The sequence below is a fragment of the Anomaloglossus baeobatrachus genome, chromosome 10 (assembly GCF_048569485.1).
Source record: "Anomaloglossus baeobatrachus isolate aAnoBae1 chromosome 10, aAnoBae1.hap1, whole genome shotgun sequence".
Taxonomy (NCBI): domain Eukaryota; kingdom Metazoa; phylum Chordata; class Amphibia; order Anura; family Aromobatidae; genus Anomaloglossus; species Anomaloglossus baeobatrachus.
Window position 1 is genome coordinate 64,554,271 of NC_134362.1, and position 15,809 is coordinate 64,570,079.

Genomic DNA, 15,809 nt, shown 5'->3' on the forward strand with positions numbered 1-15,809 from the left:
CTGCTGCCAATCGTGACTCCAACTGCTGCACATAATGCAGCAACTGCTGCTGCTCTTCAGCCATAGCCAGACCTTTGGCGCGACCGTAATGTTACGAGGGGGACCCGGGGAAGCGTGCCAAGATGGGAAATGGACTGCTTCCGCCGGTCAAGGTCCACTGTGCGGTGTAAGGGACCGCCGCTATGGTGGGTGAAGAGTGAGCGGGTTGCTGCTAGCGATCGTCTGGAATGTCACAGACGATCTATGTACACCGATCTGCCCTAACCCGTGAGGGTTGTATGGCACAGATCTCACGGCTCGGTGTACCTGTTGCACGGGGAAGCACAGAGGTGCCCACGCACGTGTGCCAGTGGAAGTCACGAGAATATGGCACGAGGGTAGCACAGAGGTGCCCACGCACGTGTGCTTCAATAACCAGGTGAGTCCAATGGAGACTTGAGGAGCTCACCTGGGACAGGAACACGGCCTGTTGACGGGGGTACTGCCGGAGCAGCAAGGCAGGAACACGGCCTGCAAACGAGGTACTGCCGGAGCAGCAAGGGCCAAGCCCACAAGAGACAGTAATGCCTGAGCAGTGGCGTGGCGTGGCAGCACGCTGCCAGACATCCAAACATAGAAGGACGGTCGCGCGCCGCCATGATGGCAGGGGGAGCTTTTAAGGAGGTGCAGCTCCACCCGAGGGCGGGCGCGAGGCGGAGATGACGGACTTGACCCAATCAGGGTCCACGACGTCCCAGCCTGGCCAGTCAGGATTCACCACGTCACCAGCCTTGTCATCAAGCCGTGTGACGTCAGTGAGCGAATCAGGACCCACCACGCATTGCACATGCTCACCCTCCTGCCTCTGGGAAATAGAGGCGGGATCCTCGGTCTCACAATGTGCAGAGATAACGGGAATCTCACTGCTTCCCTGAGCAGTAAACCTCTGCACATTGCGCAGTCTCGCAGACCTTCGGGGCCGCTGAGCAGGAGAGTCTGCGGCAGGCCAGGAATGGGAGACTGCTTCACTCCTTGTAACAGGAGAACCACTAGGTGTCACCCTTCTGCTGCCTCTCTGAGAAGGTATCTCCTGCACACTGCGCAGTCTGGCAGACCTTCGGCGCTGCTGAGCAGGAGTGCTCGTGGCAGGCAAGGAATGGGAGACTGCCTCAGTCCTTGCCTCAGGAGAGCCACGAGATGTAACAGGGTCCCCTCGATTTTTGATAACCAGTCAAGGTAAAGCACACAACTGTGGGCTGATATTATCAGGCTGTGAAGATCCATTGGGTTTTTTGAGCCTCCCAGCCTAAAAATAGCAGCATGCAGCTGCCCCAGAAGTGACGGATCACATTAGATGTGCCAATTCTTGTATTTTGCCTGTCTCTTCCCAATTGCCCTGAAGCAGTGGTAATGAGGGTAATATCTTTGGGCGTCGATGGCAACTGTGAATTGACAGCTGGCATCAAGCCCAGGGATTAGTAATGGAGAGGCATCAATCAGATATCCCCATTACTAACCCAGTAATCAAAAAATAAAAAAAAAACACTAGAAAAAATAGTTTTTTTCAATAGAGACTCCCCCACACTATCCCTCGTTCATCAATTTATTATCAAAAGTATTCCCACGAAGCTTCCTCATCGTCTACAATCCCTGAATTCAGCTTCAGTGACTGTGAATAGCAGTGAAGTACAGCTATTCAAAGGAGCTGAGTAGTGACAACAATTCGCTGGGTTTTGCTGAGCGTTCATCCCCTGAATAGTTTAATTTGATCCCTGAGATCTGCTTCTACTTCAAGGACAGAAAGTTGAAAAAGTCAGAAATTAAAAGGTGACTGCACGTGTCACGGACGGGGAGGAGGCCGCCGCCGCTGCGCTCTCGCTAACGCTCGGGTCCGGCGCTGCTGCTGCTGCTCGGTGGCTCGAGCGGTGGGCCGGATCCGGGGACTCGAGCGGCGCTCCTCGCCCGTGAGTGAAAAGGGGATAGTTTTTTGGGGTTTGGGAAGTCGGTCCGTGACGCCACCCATGGTTTGTGGTGAGGTTGGGACACCACCACTGCTCTGGACGGGGATCCCGTGAGCGATGACAGGGAGCAGCCAAGATGTTTCTCTCCCCTCCGTGGGTAGGGGGGTTTTGGTGGTCCCGGGGCCCGGTGAGGGTAACTGGAGAGTTGATGGCAGGGTTTGGTGAGGTGCAGGGTCGCAGGGGCAGCGCGGTGCCAGACGGCATGGTCGTACTCACTCAGCCAATAACGTATACGGAGTCTCTGGTAAAACAAACGGCTGGATGGACGGGTCCTGCAGCCGGCTGCGGTGGTCACTCCCGGTAGGTTGGCGGTGACTGCCTTTCCCTGCACCTGTAGTGTGTTTTCGGCCCTTATGGCTTCCCACTGGTAACCCGCTCCCCAGCGTGGATAGATGCCGAGGGAGCCCCTTTTGCCCGCAGGCTCTGGCCCTGGGAATTGTAGCCTTGGCGGTGACTGTATTTCTCTTCACGGTTGAGCGGTTGCCTTCAATCGGGTCTTTGCTGTTGGGAAACCCCGGAGGTTCCCGTCACTAACGGATTTGACAGGTTTTACGGCAACTCCAAGCCTGGTCGGGGTCCGTAGGCCCTGCCGGATGGTGCTGGCTTCTCTTCGCTCCCCGGTTCGGTACCGGCGGGCCACGGCCCGTCCCCGGTCCTACGGTTCTGCGTCGATTGGCCCCTCCTGCAGACGGCCACCACCGTCTGCCAACCTTGTTGTATGTGCCCGGGCCACGTACCCGGACACGGTCAGACTGCTCCTCTACTACCATTTTACTCCTTCCACTTCGCTCTCCCTAACTGAACTCCACTCAACTCCCTTCCTTTCCAGCCTCCAGGACTGTGTACTCCTCAGTGGGTGGGGTCAACCGCCTGGCTCCACCCCACCTGGTGTGGACATCAGCCCCTGGAGGGAGGCAACAAGGATTTGTGTGTGCGGCTGATGTGCCTAACCGGGGTGTGGGGTATGTTGTTGCAGTACCTGTGACGTTCTGGCTTGTCCAGGGCACCACACACGTTCAATGTTTTCTGTATTTCCAACTGTGGTTAATGAGATTTAGGGATCATTTACCCAAGCAGATAATTGTTTAAATGATGAATGACACGATTGTAACTAACAAGATCAGACAAGTGCTTAATCAAGATGAGAATGGGGAATGATATGGTTGAGTTCTACTCTTTTTTGCTGATCTAATCGATGACCAAGCCAATAATCCCCATTTACATTACACGATCCTCAAGGCTGAATGAGAATTTTTTGCTCACCTAAATGATTTCATGTACAATGAACAAGCAATTTTTGGACAATATTGTTCAGTCGCTCAATCCATTCACACAAGAGAACTATTGTGAACAATGGGTCATTACCGTTAGAATCTGATGGATTATCAACCAGTGTTAATGCACCTTAATTTTCTATCAGATCCACTGCACATCTTCAGTTGAAATCCAAGTGTCACCCTTAGATTTTTGCCATGGGTCTACCACCAAATGCATGCCAGATTTGCCTATGAACATACCCTATTAATACTACTGTGTCGAGTGACCTTTTGCCATTGTGGTGCCCTTGAGGCTTCAGGCGCCACAGGGTACTGCACCTCGCCCGAGGTGCAGTGCTCATCTTGCATATGGAGGAGATCATCACTGGTAACCACCACCAAAACACTCATCCAAGCCATAACATGGGAGCTCTTCCACTGGGACCGGGCTAGGGTAGGTGCTGGTGTGGCCACCATGAGGTATGGGACCTCTTGCCCACTAGTTCAGGAATCCGGGAGGCGGGGCTTCCACGGGGGAAGTGAGGAGCCATCACACACGTCAGTCAGAAGTTAGCTCCGGGCACAGCAGCGTCTGGATGGACTTGGGAATTAGCAAGAAAGGACACAGATAGTTCGGGGCCCATGGTCTGGAGCTGGGAGCTCAACCCAGATTCTTAGGAAGGGAGGGGAATCTCAGGGTTCACAGGGAGTGCAGAAGGCACCCGTGACCCATTCCATGGCCCAGGAGCTGGGGTGGAGGGAAACCATTGAAAGGAGACACGCAGAAGGAAACACCGGCCTTGACCTCCGAAGTATCCAGGATCGGCTGAGGCCCATCACAGCGGGACGTGGTACACCAAGGGCAGAGTGACTTCAGTGATTAAAAAAAACTTGAACTGCACCCTCTGTGTCATCCCGTCATTGCTGGTGCCCTCACCCCTCACATCGCCTCGCACCTCCGCCATAGGCGGCTACTACCGCCATGGTCCTCCCTGGGGCCTAGCTCTACCTGTGGAGAGCTGAAACGCCCGAGCTGCATCACCATCCACCCCAGAAGAGAAACCACCCGCAGCTACGGCTTCCATATTAGCCGCACACCACAGGTGGCGTCACGAACAACTACCACCATCATCCCCATCCCATAGCCTTTATTGACACCAGACAGGGTCACGGAACCGAGTGAGGCCACCGTGGCGACCCAGGAGAAGAACCACGGCCTGGTGACGGGTAACCTCCGACCCCATGGGCGTGTCACCATTGTCTAGCTCTAGCCTTAATATTGAAAATAAAAGTTTTAAAAATTTTGAAAAAATGTCTTATTTTTGATTGATAAATCCTGGACCTACTGATCCGCATGGAGGAAAACCTTGCTGTGGCTCGGAAGATACAAAAGAGCAAACTAGAAAAAAAATGCCTAAAACCAACCTGATTCAGCCAGGTCTTTATCATGGCTAAGGCCAAGCTGAAATGCATTGATTTCATGCATTTATTTTTCCCTTCCCAACTTTTATCCCTGTCTGTTTGTAATCAATATGGAATAAATGTGAAATTTTAGCCAGCTACATATTTTCATTGTGGCATGGTTCTCGATGGGACAAGGTGAGCTGATATACCAGATTTTTCTTCTTTTTTTATTTTGGATAGTTAGAATTAAATGGTCCTCTTTAATTTCACATTGTACTGTGAGCTACATGATGTTTTTTATTACTTAGCACATGTTACAGAGGCAAATGGAAATGTAAGGAGTTGCCCTGCACAGGAAGCTGTTCAGTCGAGGGTGGATCACATATTGCCAGCTTTGATGGATCCCGTTACAGCATCAATGGGGACTGCAGTTATGTACTTGCTAAGGTAAAATGCCAAGAATCAGTTCAATGTATGACATGTAAAACTACAACAATGCGACAGTATCCAAATGCAGCAAAGGGTTAAGTTTCCCCCCTATATTATACGGATCTAAGGACGTATGCTATATATCCACTGGGAGTCACCTCCACTCTTTCTTCATGATCTGCATTTACTTTGTAGGATAATGCATGACAAGAGTCCTGGGATTAATGCAGAATAGAACCTAAATTATCAGTTCTGTTCCTCTTCTGATGTTCTGTTCCTCTTCTCATCCAGTATTGTAACATCAGTGACGCATCAGACTATATAGAGTATGTGATTGTAGTCTGTTGCCATGGAGTCACAACAATCTGTGTAAAAGTCTGTAATCACAAAGCGGAGGATGTTTTTATCAAGACTAATTTCAAAGTTATTTTTTTTCCATTTACTGTACATGCATTGGAGCAATAAAGATGGCTGCACATGTTTGTCGTCCATTAATGCAGAATTACATACATAAACGGCGCATGCATTCTGTGGGCTTTGTTGAGCTCATGTAATCTGCTGCATGTGACTACTGTACCATAAATGTGATATGGCCATTATTATACTTAAAGGGAAATTCTCATTAGTTTTTTGGCTTATTATTATGGCCATCATCATTAAAATCATGTGAATGAGATTCCTACAACCAACCCCTTAATATCCTTACAGGTGTCCCTGAATACCCTTAAAAATGAGTTTTATACATCTCCAGCTCTGCAAGTAAATTGTGCGGTCCGGTCTGATGGGTGAATCTAGATTGCAATCAGCGCTGTCCCGGTCCGTTCAAACGCCACCTCTTGTAGCTGGATGGAAGTGGATGACATCTCGTATCTCATCCACATGGTGCTCAGTCTCATGCCTGCACAGTGGAATCAGAGACCACTGCAGGCACACCATACTGGGGACGTACAAGTGAAGCTGGTGCTTGCGCATTACAAGATTTTGTGTTTCCACTATGCAGGTGCGAGACTTTGAGCTTCGAAGTCATGTAGCGCACAGGTGCCAGCTTCACTTGTTCTTTCCCAGTGAAGGGCGCCTGCGCAGGTCTCTAATTCTACTGCGCAGGTGCGAGACTTTCAGCTTCAAAGTCATGTAATACGCAGTGCAGGCTTCACTTGTTCATTACCAGTCAGGTGTGCATGTGCAAGTCTCTTATACCACTATTCTACTGTGCATGCGCAAGACTTTGAGCTTTGAAGCCATGTAATGTACAGGTGCCAGGTTCACTTGTTCTTCCCCAGTGAGCAGCACCTGCGCAGGTCTCTGATTCAACTGGGCAGGTGCAAGACTTTTAGCTACAAAGTCCTGTAATACGCAGGCGCAGGCTTCCCTTGTTCATTACCAGTGAGTTGCGCTTGTGCAAGTGTCTTATTCCACTGCACAGACGCAAGACTTTGAGCTTCAAAGCCATGTAACGCACAGATGCTAAGTTCACTTGTTCTTTCCCATTGAGGTGCGCCTGCGCAAGTCTCTTATTCCACTGCGCACGTTTAAGACTACAAGCACTGTGTAGATGACGAAGAGATGTCATCCACTTCTATCCAGGTAGAAGAGGCTGTATTTGAGGGGACCAGGGCAGCGCTGATTACAATCTGTATTCGACCATCAGATTGGGCCAAACAAGTTACATGGAGCGCGGGGAAGTATAAAAATCTCTTTTTCAAAAGCATTCAAGGGCATCTGCGAGAATTTGTAGGAAAGTCATTCTCAAGACTTTAAAGGTGATGGGCAAGTTTATAAGCCAAAAAAACTGGTGACAGGTTCCCTTTAACTACAAAATAATAATCTCTTATTTTTTTTTTGCATGGGGAAATCAGCGAAATCTAAACTCAGTTGTTTTTTTCTAAATTTCTTTATTTGTACCCAAATATGATGGCAATGCAAAAGGACAACAAAATAGCAAGCCTGGCAGCTGTGTTCTAAGGGGTACTTTGCACGTTGCGACATCGCTACTGCGATATCGTCGGGGACAAATCGAAAGTGACGCACATCCGGCGCCGGTAACGACATTGCAACGTGTAAAGCCTAGATGCGCCGATAAACGATCGCAAAAACATCGTAAATCGTTGATCTATGTAGCGTCGGTCATTTTCATAATATCACACCAATAGGAGATACGATGTTGTTCCTCGTTCCTGCGGCAGCACACATCACTGTGTATGAAGCCGCAGGAGCGAGGAACTTCTCCTTACCTGCCTCCACCAGCTATGCGGAAGGAAAGAGGTGGGCGGGATGTTTACATCCCGCTCATCTCTGCCCCTCCGCTTCTATTGGCCGCCTGCCGTGTGACGTTGCTATGATGCCGCACGACCCGCCCCCTTAGGAAGGAGGCGGGTCGCCGGCCAGAGCGACGTCGCAGGGCAGGTATGTGCGTGTGAAGCTGCCATAGCGATAATGTTTGCTACGGCAGCTATCACAAGATATCGCATGTGCGACGGGGGCGGGTACTATCGCGCTTGACATCACTAGCATCGGCTAGCGATGTCGCGACGTGCAAAGTACCCCTAAGTGTCCTTTTCATTTCACCAGAGCAGTTGAAAAAATGAAATTTGATTTATATTTTAAAGGGCTTTTTCCGAACTTAAGGAGGCTTTACACGCAATGACATCGTTAATGAGATGTCGTTGGGGGTCACGGAATTGTTGACGCACATCCGTTCTCGTTAGCAACGTCGTTGCGTGTGACATGTACGAGCGACCGCTAACAAGCAAATATACTCACCTTATCGTTGCTCGTTGACACGCTGCCCAGTTCCCAAATATCGTTGCTGCTGCAGGACGCAGGTTGTTCGTCGTTCCTACGGCAGCACACATCGCTATGTGTGACACCACACGAACGAGGAACCTCACTGTACCTGCGGCCGCCCGCAATGAGGAAGGAAGAAGGTGGGTGGGATGTTCGTCCCGCTCATCTCCGCCCCCTCCGCTTCTATTGGGCGGCCGCTTAGTGACGTCGCTGTGACGCCGAACGAACCGTCCCCTTAGAAAGGAGGCTGTTCACCGGTCACAGCGACGTCGCTAGACAGGTAAGTAGTGTGACTGGTCCGAGTGATGTTGTGCGCCACGAGCAGCGATTTGCCCGAGACGCACAACCAACGGGGGCGGGTACGCTCGCTAGCAATCTTGCTAGTGAGATTGCAGCGTGTAAAGTACCATTTAGTCATAAAACTGAGACAACTTTAAAGGATTGATCGAGCATATAATATTGATGACCTATCTTCTGCTGTTGCGGCCAAAGATTGGGGATCATTGATGCGCTTTGCCCCCCTTTCCCCTGAGGACAATCACTGGCCTTAGTGCCTGAAAGAGCAAATTCCAGCACAGAGGACCTATGAGGGGCGACAGCAGCAGAGGCAGCATACGTACCCCTTCCCTCCTCTCCATTTAATATACTTTGGGGTCTGAAGACAATTTAGCGCATAATAAGTGTCTTCTTAAGCCAATCGAGACTCTACAAAAAATTGATAAAAATCACCTGTAGAGTAAAGTTCCAAAAATAACCACTAGATTGCCCTAAAGTGCATGAACTATCCAAGCTAGTGTGCAGGATCTTGGCAAATTTTCTCTTCAGGGAGGAAGAAGACGAACTGTAGTGCCATCTATTGGAGGTGGCAATCCTAAAAGTCAAAGTGACCCTCCAACTAGTCTTGTTGTATGACTTAGGATTTATGCCAGATCAGAACCTCAATTTGCAGACACAGTGTTTCAGGATAGTTGTCCCTTGTCAGTGCAAAGTATGAGATCTGATCTGGCAGTATAAGAGGCTAAGACGTAGTCTAAAGGGAAGCTATTCTCCTTACGAAGACTGACACACCATTCCAGCATTCTAGTGGTGAGGAGACTTTTAAGCCACAATACATTATGGTTTAAAAGTCTCCTCACTGGCATGACAGATCTTGGCAGTGACATATCTCTCCGTGGGTAATTAATTACTTGGTATTTGAGGTTTGCATATTTTGTCACCTGTTTCCTTGCCCATTTCCCTTCTCTGGCTCAATACATGCGAATCTTTGCACATAGCTATATAGCACTAGCTTGGATACTCCATGCACTTTAGGGCCGTCTAGTGGTCATTGTTGGTACACCACTCTAAAGGTGATTTTTTTTTCAATTCATTGTATTGATCATATAGTTTGTACATTTTTTTGTATACCCAACAACTTTTTAATTTTAACTTTGCATGTGTTCCTTGCCATTGTTCCATTTTTGTGTCCTTATTATGAATACTACTTTTTAAAAAACAATTTTTTTGTTGTTACTTTAATAAAGATTTTTCAGATTTTACATTAGGCTATTGACTTTGATTAATATTGTTGCCTGTTTTCTTTAGTGATATAGTTTTTTTTTCCTCAACATAGTGACTATAATTATATATATATATACATATATATATTTTTTTATATAGATATATATATATATATCTTTATTTATTTATAGCTTTATATATATATATATATATATATATATATATATTTCATTTTTCTGGTCTTTTTCATAGTCTTTTTAAATGTGAACATTAACTGTATTCCTTTCAGTGTATAGTATTTTACATTAGTTCCTAATTTCTTGGTTTATGGATCTATATTTATCGGGTTTTATTTTGTCATTCTTTAGGATAATATTTTGCTATTTATAATATTTACCTTTAATTCTAATCTTCTTTTCCCAGCACAACGCTGCCAATGACTTCACTGTGCTTGTGGAGCTGCGTAGATCTGAAATCGCTAGTAAAAAATCCTCCCTGAAGAGTGTGATTTTGGGTTTAAATAAAGGAGAAACTGTAAGTATCTGCATCAATCAATTAAACTCCTGCTGTATTCTTGTCTGAATCTGTCCCTACAACCTCTGCCCCACTGACTGTGATGAGTAACAGGCATAGTCCAGTAAAACATCAGTATTAATGCAACTTGTAGAGATGGGGCTTTTAGGCTATTACTGAGCCCTGTCATCAGTTATTATTGGGTGGGGGCACACCCTATTTAAACTCCCAGCATTCTTATGTAAGTTGCCAGTTATTATTATGTATTTGTACCGCCCCCGTGCCAGCGGCCGAGACGCTCGGATCCGAAGCCGCGGTGGAGGGGTCTCCGGACCCGGGGGGTCCGCGCAGACACTCGAATCAAAAAGTAGTGGAGGAGTATATATACGAGATTAGGAAAGTTCGTGACGCCACCCACGGTGCGTGGTAAGTTAAAGTACCACCGCTGCTGTTGAGGACACCCGGTGGCGGTGGTATGGCAGCAAGGTGTTTTAACCCCTCCGGGGGTAGGGGGTTTGTGCTCCGGGAGCCCGGTGATGGTTTATTTTGGGTGCCATTGGAGTAGGAGAAGGGTTTTTCAGTGTACTCACTCAGTCCAAAAATAATCACACCGACAGCTTGTAAACCAGAGTTCTGAGCACCACTGCAGCTGGGAGAGAGCACGCTTGGGTCCGTGTCCTTGGTGTTGCAGTTAGTCCGTGGCCCCTTTCCTTGGCACCTGTGTTTTCCTCTTTGGACCCTCAAGTCTGAAACTTTTCGGGTCCCGCTCACCCGTATGGCTAACGGAGTGAGCTTGCTCTCAAGGTTCACACGTAGGATTTCTTTGGACTGTATTGGGAAAGTCCTATCCCATCAGTGCGCTAGTACCCCGATTTTGGAGCGGGTTGGGGATGACACTTGAAGTCTTCACCCCTGTTGGGTAAATTACCAGGACGCATGAAGCTACTTCCCGGCCTAGCGTCCACGTACCCCGTCATGCCCTGGGCCCTGCCCGGTGATAGCTCAAGGCCACCGGCCGCCCTCCTCGGCAGTCTGTGCCCCCTGACACTATCCCCTGCGACCAGGGTTCCAGCTCCTAGCGGGCCCAGACCAACGTCTGCTATCTAGTACTCAGGAGCCCTGCTCCACCTGTGACCTCTCCTCACGAGAGTCACTTCCTTCTCCTTCCACTGCCACTTCCCTTCTCCTCTCACTTTCTCACTCTCCCCTACCAACCTTCCATGTGGGCGGCCCTATTCCCTTCAGGCCTCCCAATGGTGTGCCCCTAGGGTTTTGATTGGCTCAGCTGTTGGCAACACCAAAGGACCAGACCCGTAACCAAGGAGGGTGGATACTGTGCTGAAGGGGGCAGGTTGCACAATACCCTGTGACAACCTGATAGGCCAGGGCGTCACATATTATTATAGCGACATTTTTTCCATGGCGCTTTACATGTGAAAGGGGTATACATAATAGGGACAAGTACAATAATCCTGTACAATACAAGACTGGTACAGGAGGAGAGAGGACCCTGCCTATGAGGGCTCAGTCTACAGGAGATGGGTGAGGATACAGTAGGTGAGGGTGGAAATGGTCGTGCGGCGCTGTATCAGACTGAGGATTACAGCAGGTTGTAGGTTTGTCAAAAGAGGTGGGTCTTCAGGTTCCTATTTAAAGCTTGCCAAGGTAGGCGAGAGTCTGATATCTTGTGGTAGAGCATTCCAGAGTATGGGGGAGGCACGGGAGAAATCTTGGATGAGATTGAGGAGATAAGAGGGGAGTAGAGATGGAGATCTTGTGAGGATCGAAGGTTATGTGCAGATAAGTACCGGGAGACTAGGTCACAGAAGTAGGGAGGAGACAGGTTATGGATGGCTTTGTAGGTCATGGTTAGGGTTTTGAACTGGAGTTGTTGGGCAATGGGAAGCTAGTAAAGGGATTGGCAGAGAGGAGAAGTCAGGGAATAGCGGGGGGACAGGTGGATTAGTCGGGCAGCATAGTTTAGAATAGTTAAATACTAACCTGCTAGTTTTGTTGTTGCTACTAGTTATTGACCTTGGACTGTTTATCCGTCCGACTTTCTTATGATTCAGACCCTGACTCCGTCCTCCTGTTTTTCATTTTTGCTAATTCCTGACGTTATCTCTGTATTCTGATTTTGTTCATTGTTTTGCCTTCTCTGGCAAGAGCTGGCTTGACAACACTTCTCTCTGCCAGCTCACTTCACCAGCCAGCAGCCACTGCATTAACGGAACCTAGGGGACTCTGTGTAAGCCCAGATCCCTATATATAGGTAAAAGGTTAAAAATGCAGACATCATGGTGACTCAGTGGTTAGCATTCTTGCTTTGCAGCACTGGGGTCCTGGATTCAAATATTGTATTCGGAATTTAAATTGTGACAGTTATAACAATGTCTTTAAAGTGTTTTGGAATATGATGGTAGTATAGTACATAAATTACAAAAAACAAGAGTTCCTCTATTATTCACTATGCACAGTAGTTTGAGAAAGTCTTCCTTTGCCAACTGGGACTTTAAGCTGCACCTCCTTAAATTCTGATCATCATTTCTACATAATGCACTCATCTAGGGTGTGGAGACACGGGGGTCCGTGGGTGCTCTCGTCTGCTGGCCTGGCCGCCTTTACAAAAGACAGCATGGCCCAGGGCTCATCCCAACTGAACGCACGCCCTCCTTAATCGTGGGTGGAACACTACTCAGACAACACAGGGTGAGGGAATCACAATATTAAGACTTTATTGGATCCCCAAACAATTAATGGCACATAGCATATAACCAGCAAAACTGCAAAATGTAACCAGCAACAGTTTCTCACCCTTCTGCTTGGTCACCAGGGATTAGAATGTCCGTGCCTCAGAGCTTCCAGGGCTACTTACTCCAATCCAGCAGCACCCCGCATTTGGCGGGCACCCACCAAGAATGGAATAACGCCAGATTTAGGAAGCTGTCTGAGGACCACAAAGCCTGTAGTCAGGTGCCTGGATTGTCCCAAGCTGGATTCCTTCCTTAGGTAGTCTTTGATAGCTTAGTCGAATCCTTGCATTCGATGCTGAAGTCCATATAGTATTATAATCGAGGTTCAGTTCTAGCTTGCCAATCGGATCCGCAGGTCCTAGATTGGTAGCATGTAGCAAGAGTCTACCTGGGCAATGGACATTCCTCCTTCTTATACCCCTGAGCTCTCCATTCAGACCATTGTGGTCTTCACGATTGGTGGATAACATTGGGCACTTATTGGCTACATTTCAAGCCGTATACAAAATATCCAGGGACGAGGGAGAGACAGCTAAGTTATATCACATCTAGCAATTCACTTAGTAATACAATGGGAAGTTCGCATAATTGATTTATCTGGGTGTCTGACCTTCATTAGCCAAGGCAATTACATGAGTCGACAAGAACTGTAACACTGGATTCTTAAGAGTCTTGTAGAAACAATGAGGGCTTATCCCTCATGTATAAACAAACTATCTTCATGTCTGGCTGAATTTCAAGAAATGTAATCCATGCTAGGCACTGACAGAGTCCATGTCATCATAAACGGACTATACCATTGTCACAGCAATCTTCACAGGAAAATCAATGAAAGTCAAGGGCATGTATAAATGGGTTCTTATATGACTTATGTAATTTAATTAAGTTTCCTTTCTTATTGTAAAACAAAACACAAAGCTTTTCATTTTATCCTCAGGTGCTTGTCATTAAAGACAATGGTGCTTTATTCCTTAACTGGATGCCAATTCAACTTCCTATCATTGTTGGTGAGTTTTTAAAAAAAGTATATGACAGCAAACACTTTAGTGCAACTAGAATGGTTACAGAAAACTCAGAATATGGCCATAAGACATAGCTTCCTATTTTCTTTAAGAACAATGTTAGACTACTATTCTATCTAGTCAGATAGTCCATACAAATAGTCTGACCATCAAAATGTTGAGCTATAATGCAGAGCAGGCACAAAGGGAACCTGTCACAAGATTTGACCCTTATAAGCTGTTGGTCACCACCATTTTATTTTTTATTTCACCGCCGTTGTGGTATCACTGATGCATGTTCGTGCCCCCTAGTAATATACTTACTAGCCCCCGTCTTCTGCTGTTCACTCTGATCGTCTACTGATGGTTGTGACCTGCTGGATCACTCCGGTGTTTGCAGGGGGAGACAGAGGTCACTTTTCTATGTAAGTGTATGAATGAGGTTCTTTTGGGCACTAAAGAGCACATGTGGCGCCCCAGGACCTGGTCGCCACAACAGCATTGCCCTCCCAAAGGGTTAATGCTGAGCCTGGAGGTAATTGGGAGATCCATTGGCCAGCAAGTGTAACACCCAACGCAGTTCTCCCTCCGGCCAGCAGGGGGGGCTCTGAACATGGGATTCCAGGGAGCATCCCCTTAAGCCTGGTCTGAGAGAGGAAGTAGTGTTCAGTCTGTAGAGAGCAGTAGGAGTGAACAGACGCAGAGTGAGCTGTCCTGTGAATCTGGGGCCTATAGCTGGAGCAGCTTGGCCCAGAGAAGCAGGAGGAGCTGAGAGGCAGCAGGGAGACTCGGACATCGGAGTCTGTGGCCACCAGGGCTTAAAATACTCCCTGGTAGCCGAATCCGAAGGGCAGGAGAGCTGCAAGCACCTGGCCCAAAAACATCCCAAAGGTACAGCTGCAGCATCAAGGCCGGTGTGGATTCCAGCAGAGAAGCACCAGAGAGAGAGCCTGCGCAGCCTGCTAAAGAGGGAAAGGGACGCACCAACAGTCCCAGCAGCGCAGAGGGCCATTGCTGGATTCAGAGAAGCAGGGTCCTATCGTAACAAAGCAAAGTAAAGGAGTAGGCCTCATACTCAGCTGGCCAGAGAGATCACCCCAAGTACTTCCAGGCCGACCGGATCCCCATCACCACCTGTAACGGTCTCCCAGGACTGGACTGTTTCCAAAGTAAAGAGGAAAAGGTAAAGAGACTGTTGTTTATGCCTGGTTCTTTCATCGCCTGTCGGCCCTGCACCGTGTTAGCCACACAACCTCATAGACTTCCACGAGCACTAACAGTATCCCCGGGGCTCCGCTCCACCTGTGGGGAGCAGTACCACCATTGCTGCCATAACATCACCCCGGAGGCCTCACACAGCAGCAGCGGCTTAATAGCCGCATACCACAGGTGGCGTCACGAACACAAACTTTATTCACCAAGCCACATATTATACTGACACCCACCAGGGTCACGGAGCCGGGCCCAGCCACCACTGACTACCACCGGACTAGTCCGGCCCGGCACCGGGTGTCCCATAGCCCTGGGGTGGGCGAGTCAACTTTGGCGTCACAAACAGGATTTCGTGCCCGGTCCCACCGGGTACTGTGCGCCTGAAGAAACTGTGTTTAAAAGACTGTGTTACTATTTGAAAACTGCCGCCGCCATTAGCCCCACTGAGCGCAGGAAGAAGGGGGCCGTGCCTGACAAAGAGCGCGAAGGGAGCGCGCCATCAGAGCAGAGCGCTGTTAACCCCGCGCGACCCAGGAGGGAGTTTGAAAAGTGAACGGAGCCTGGTAAGGTTCACTAAGGGGGAGGAAGATGTCCGACTCGGAGGAAGAGTAGGTGGCTGCCATAGCCCGAGACGCCGCAGCACAAGCCGAAGCAATCCCAGTCACCGTCGCCCCAGCCCCCGCTGTAGCGCCGGTAATGCCGATCACAATGCCGTACATCCCGGGAGCAGAATGGCTGCCGCAGTACTCCGGGGAGTCCCATATCTTGAGCGACTTCAGAGAAAGCCTGCACAGCTTGTTCCGGGTGTATCCACTGACTGAGAATCAGAAGGTGGGCATATTAATGGGGCAGCTAGCCGGCGCGGCCCAGCGTGAAGTGAAGTCCTGGCCTGATACAGATAAAGGGACAGTAACCCAGATACTGGCCAAGTTAAAGAGTACTTTTGACACCCGCACC

At 48.6% G+C, this 15,809-nt stretch overlaps 1 protein-coding gene across 1 annotated transcript in view; it reads left to right on the plus strand.

Annotated features, from left to right (window-relative positions):
• Positions 1–15,809, plus strand: part of LOC142254347 (uncharacterized) — a 172,968-nt gene that overhangs the window by 34,412 nt on the left and 122,747 nt on the right. The window contains exons 9-11 of the mRNA XM_075325393.1: positions 4,969–5,107; positions 9,797–9,907; positions 13,577–13,646. Coding sequence (XP_075181508.1) covers positions 4,969–5,107; positions 9,797–9,907; positions 13,577–13,646 — 320 coding nt within the window. The remainder of the gene's footprint in view (positions 1–4,968; positions 5,108–9,796; positions 9,908–13,576; positions 13,647–15,809) is intronic.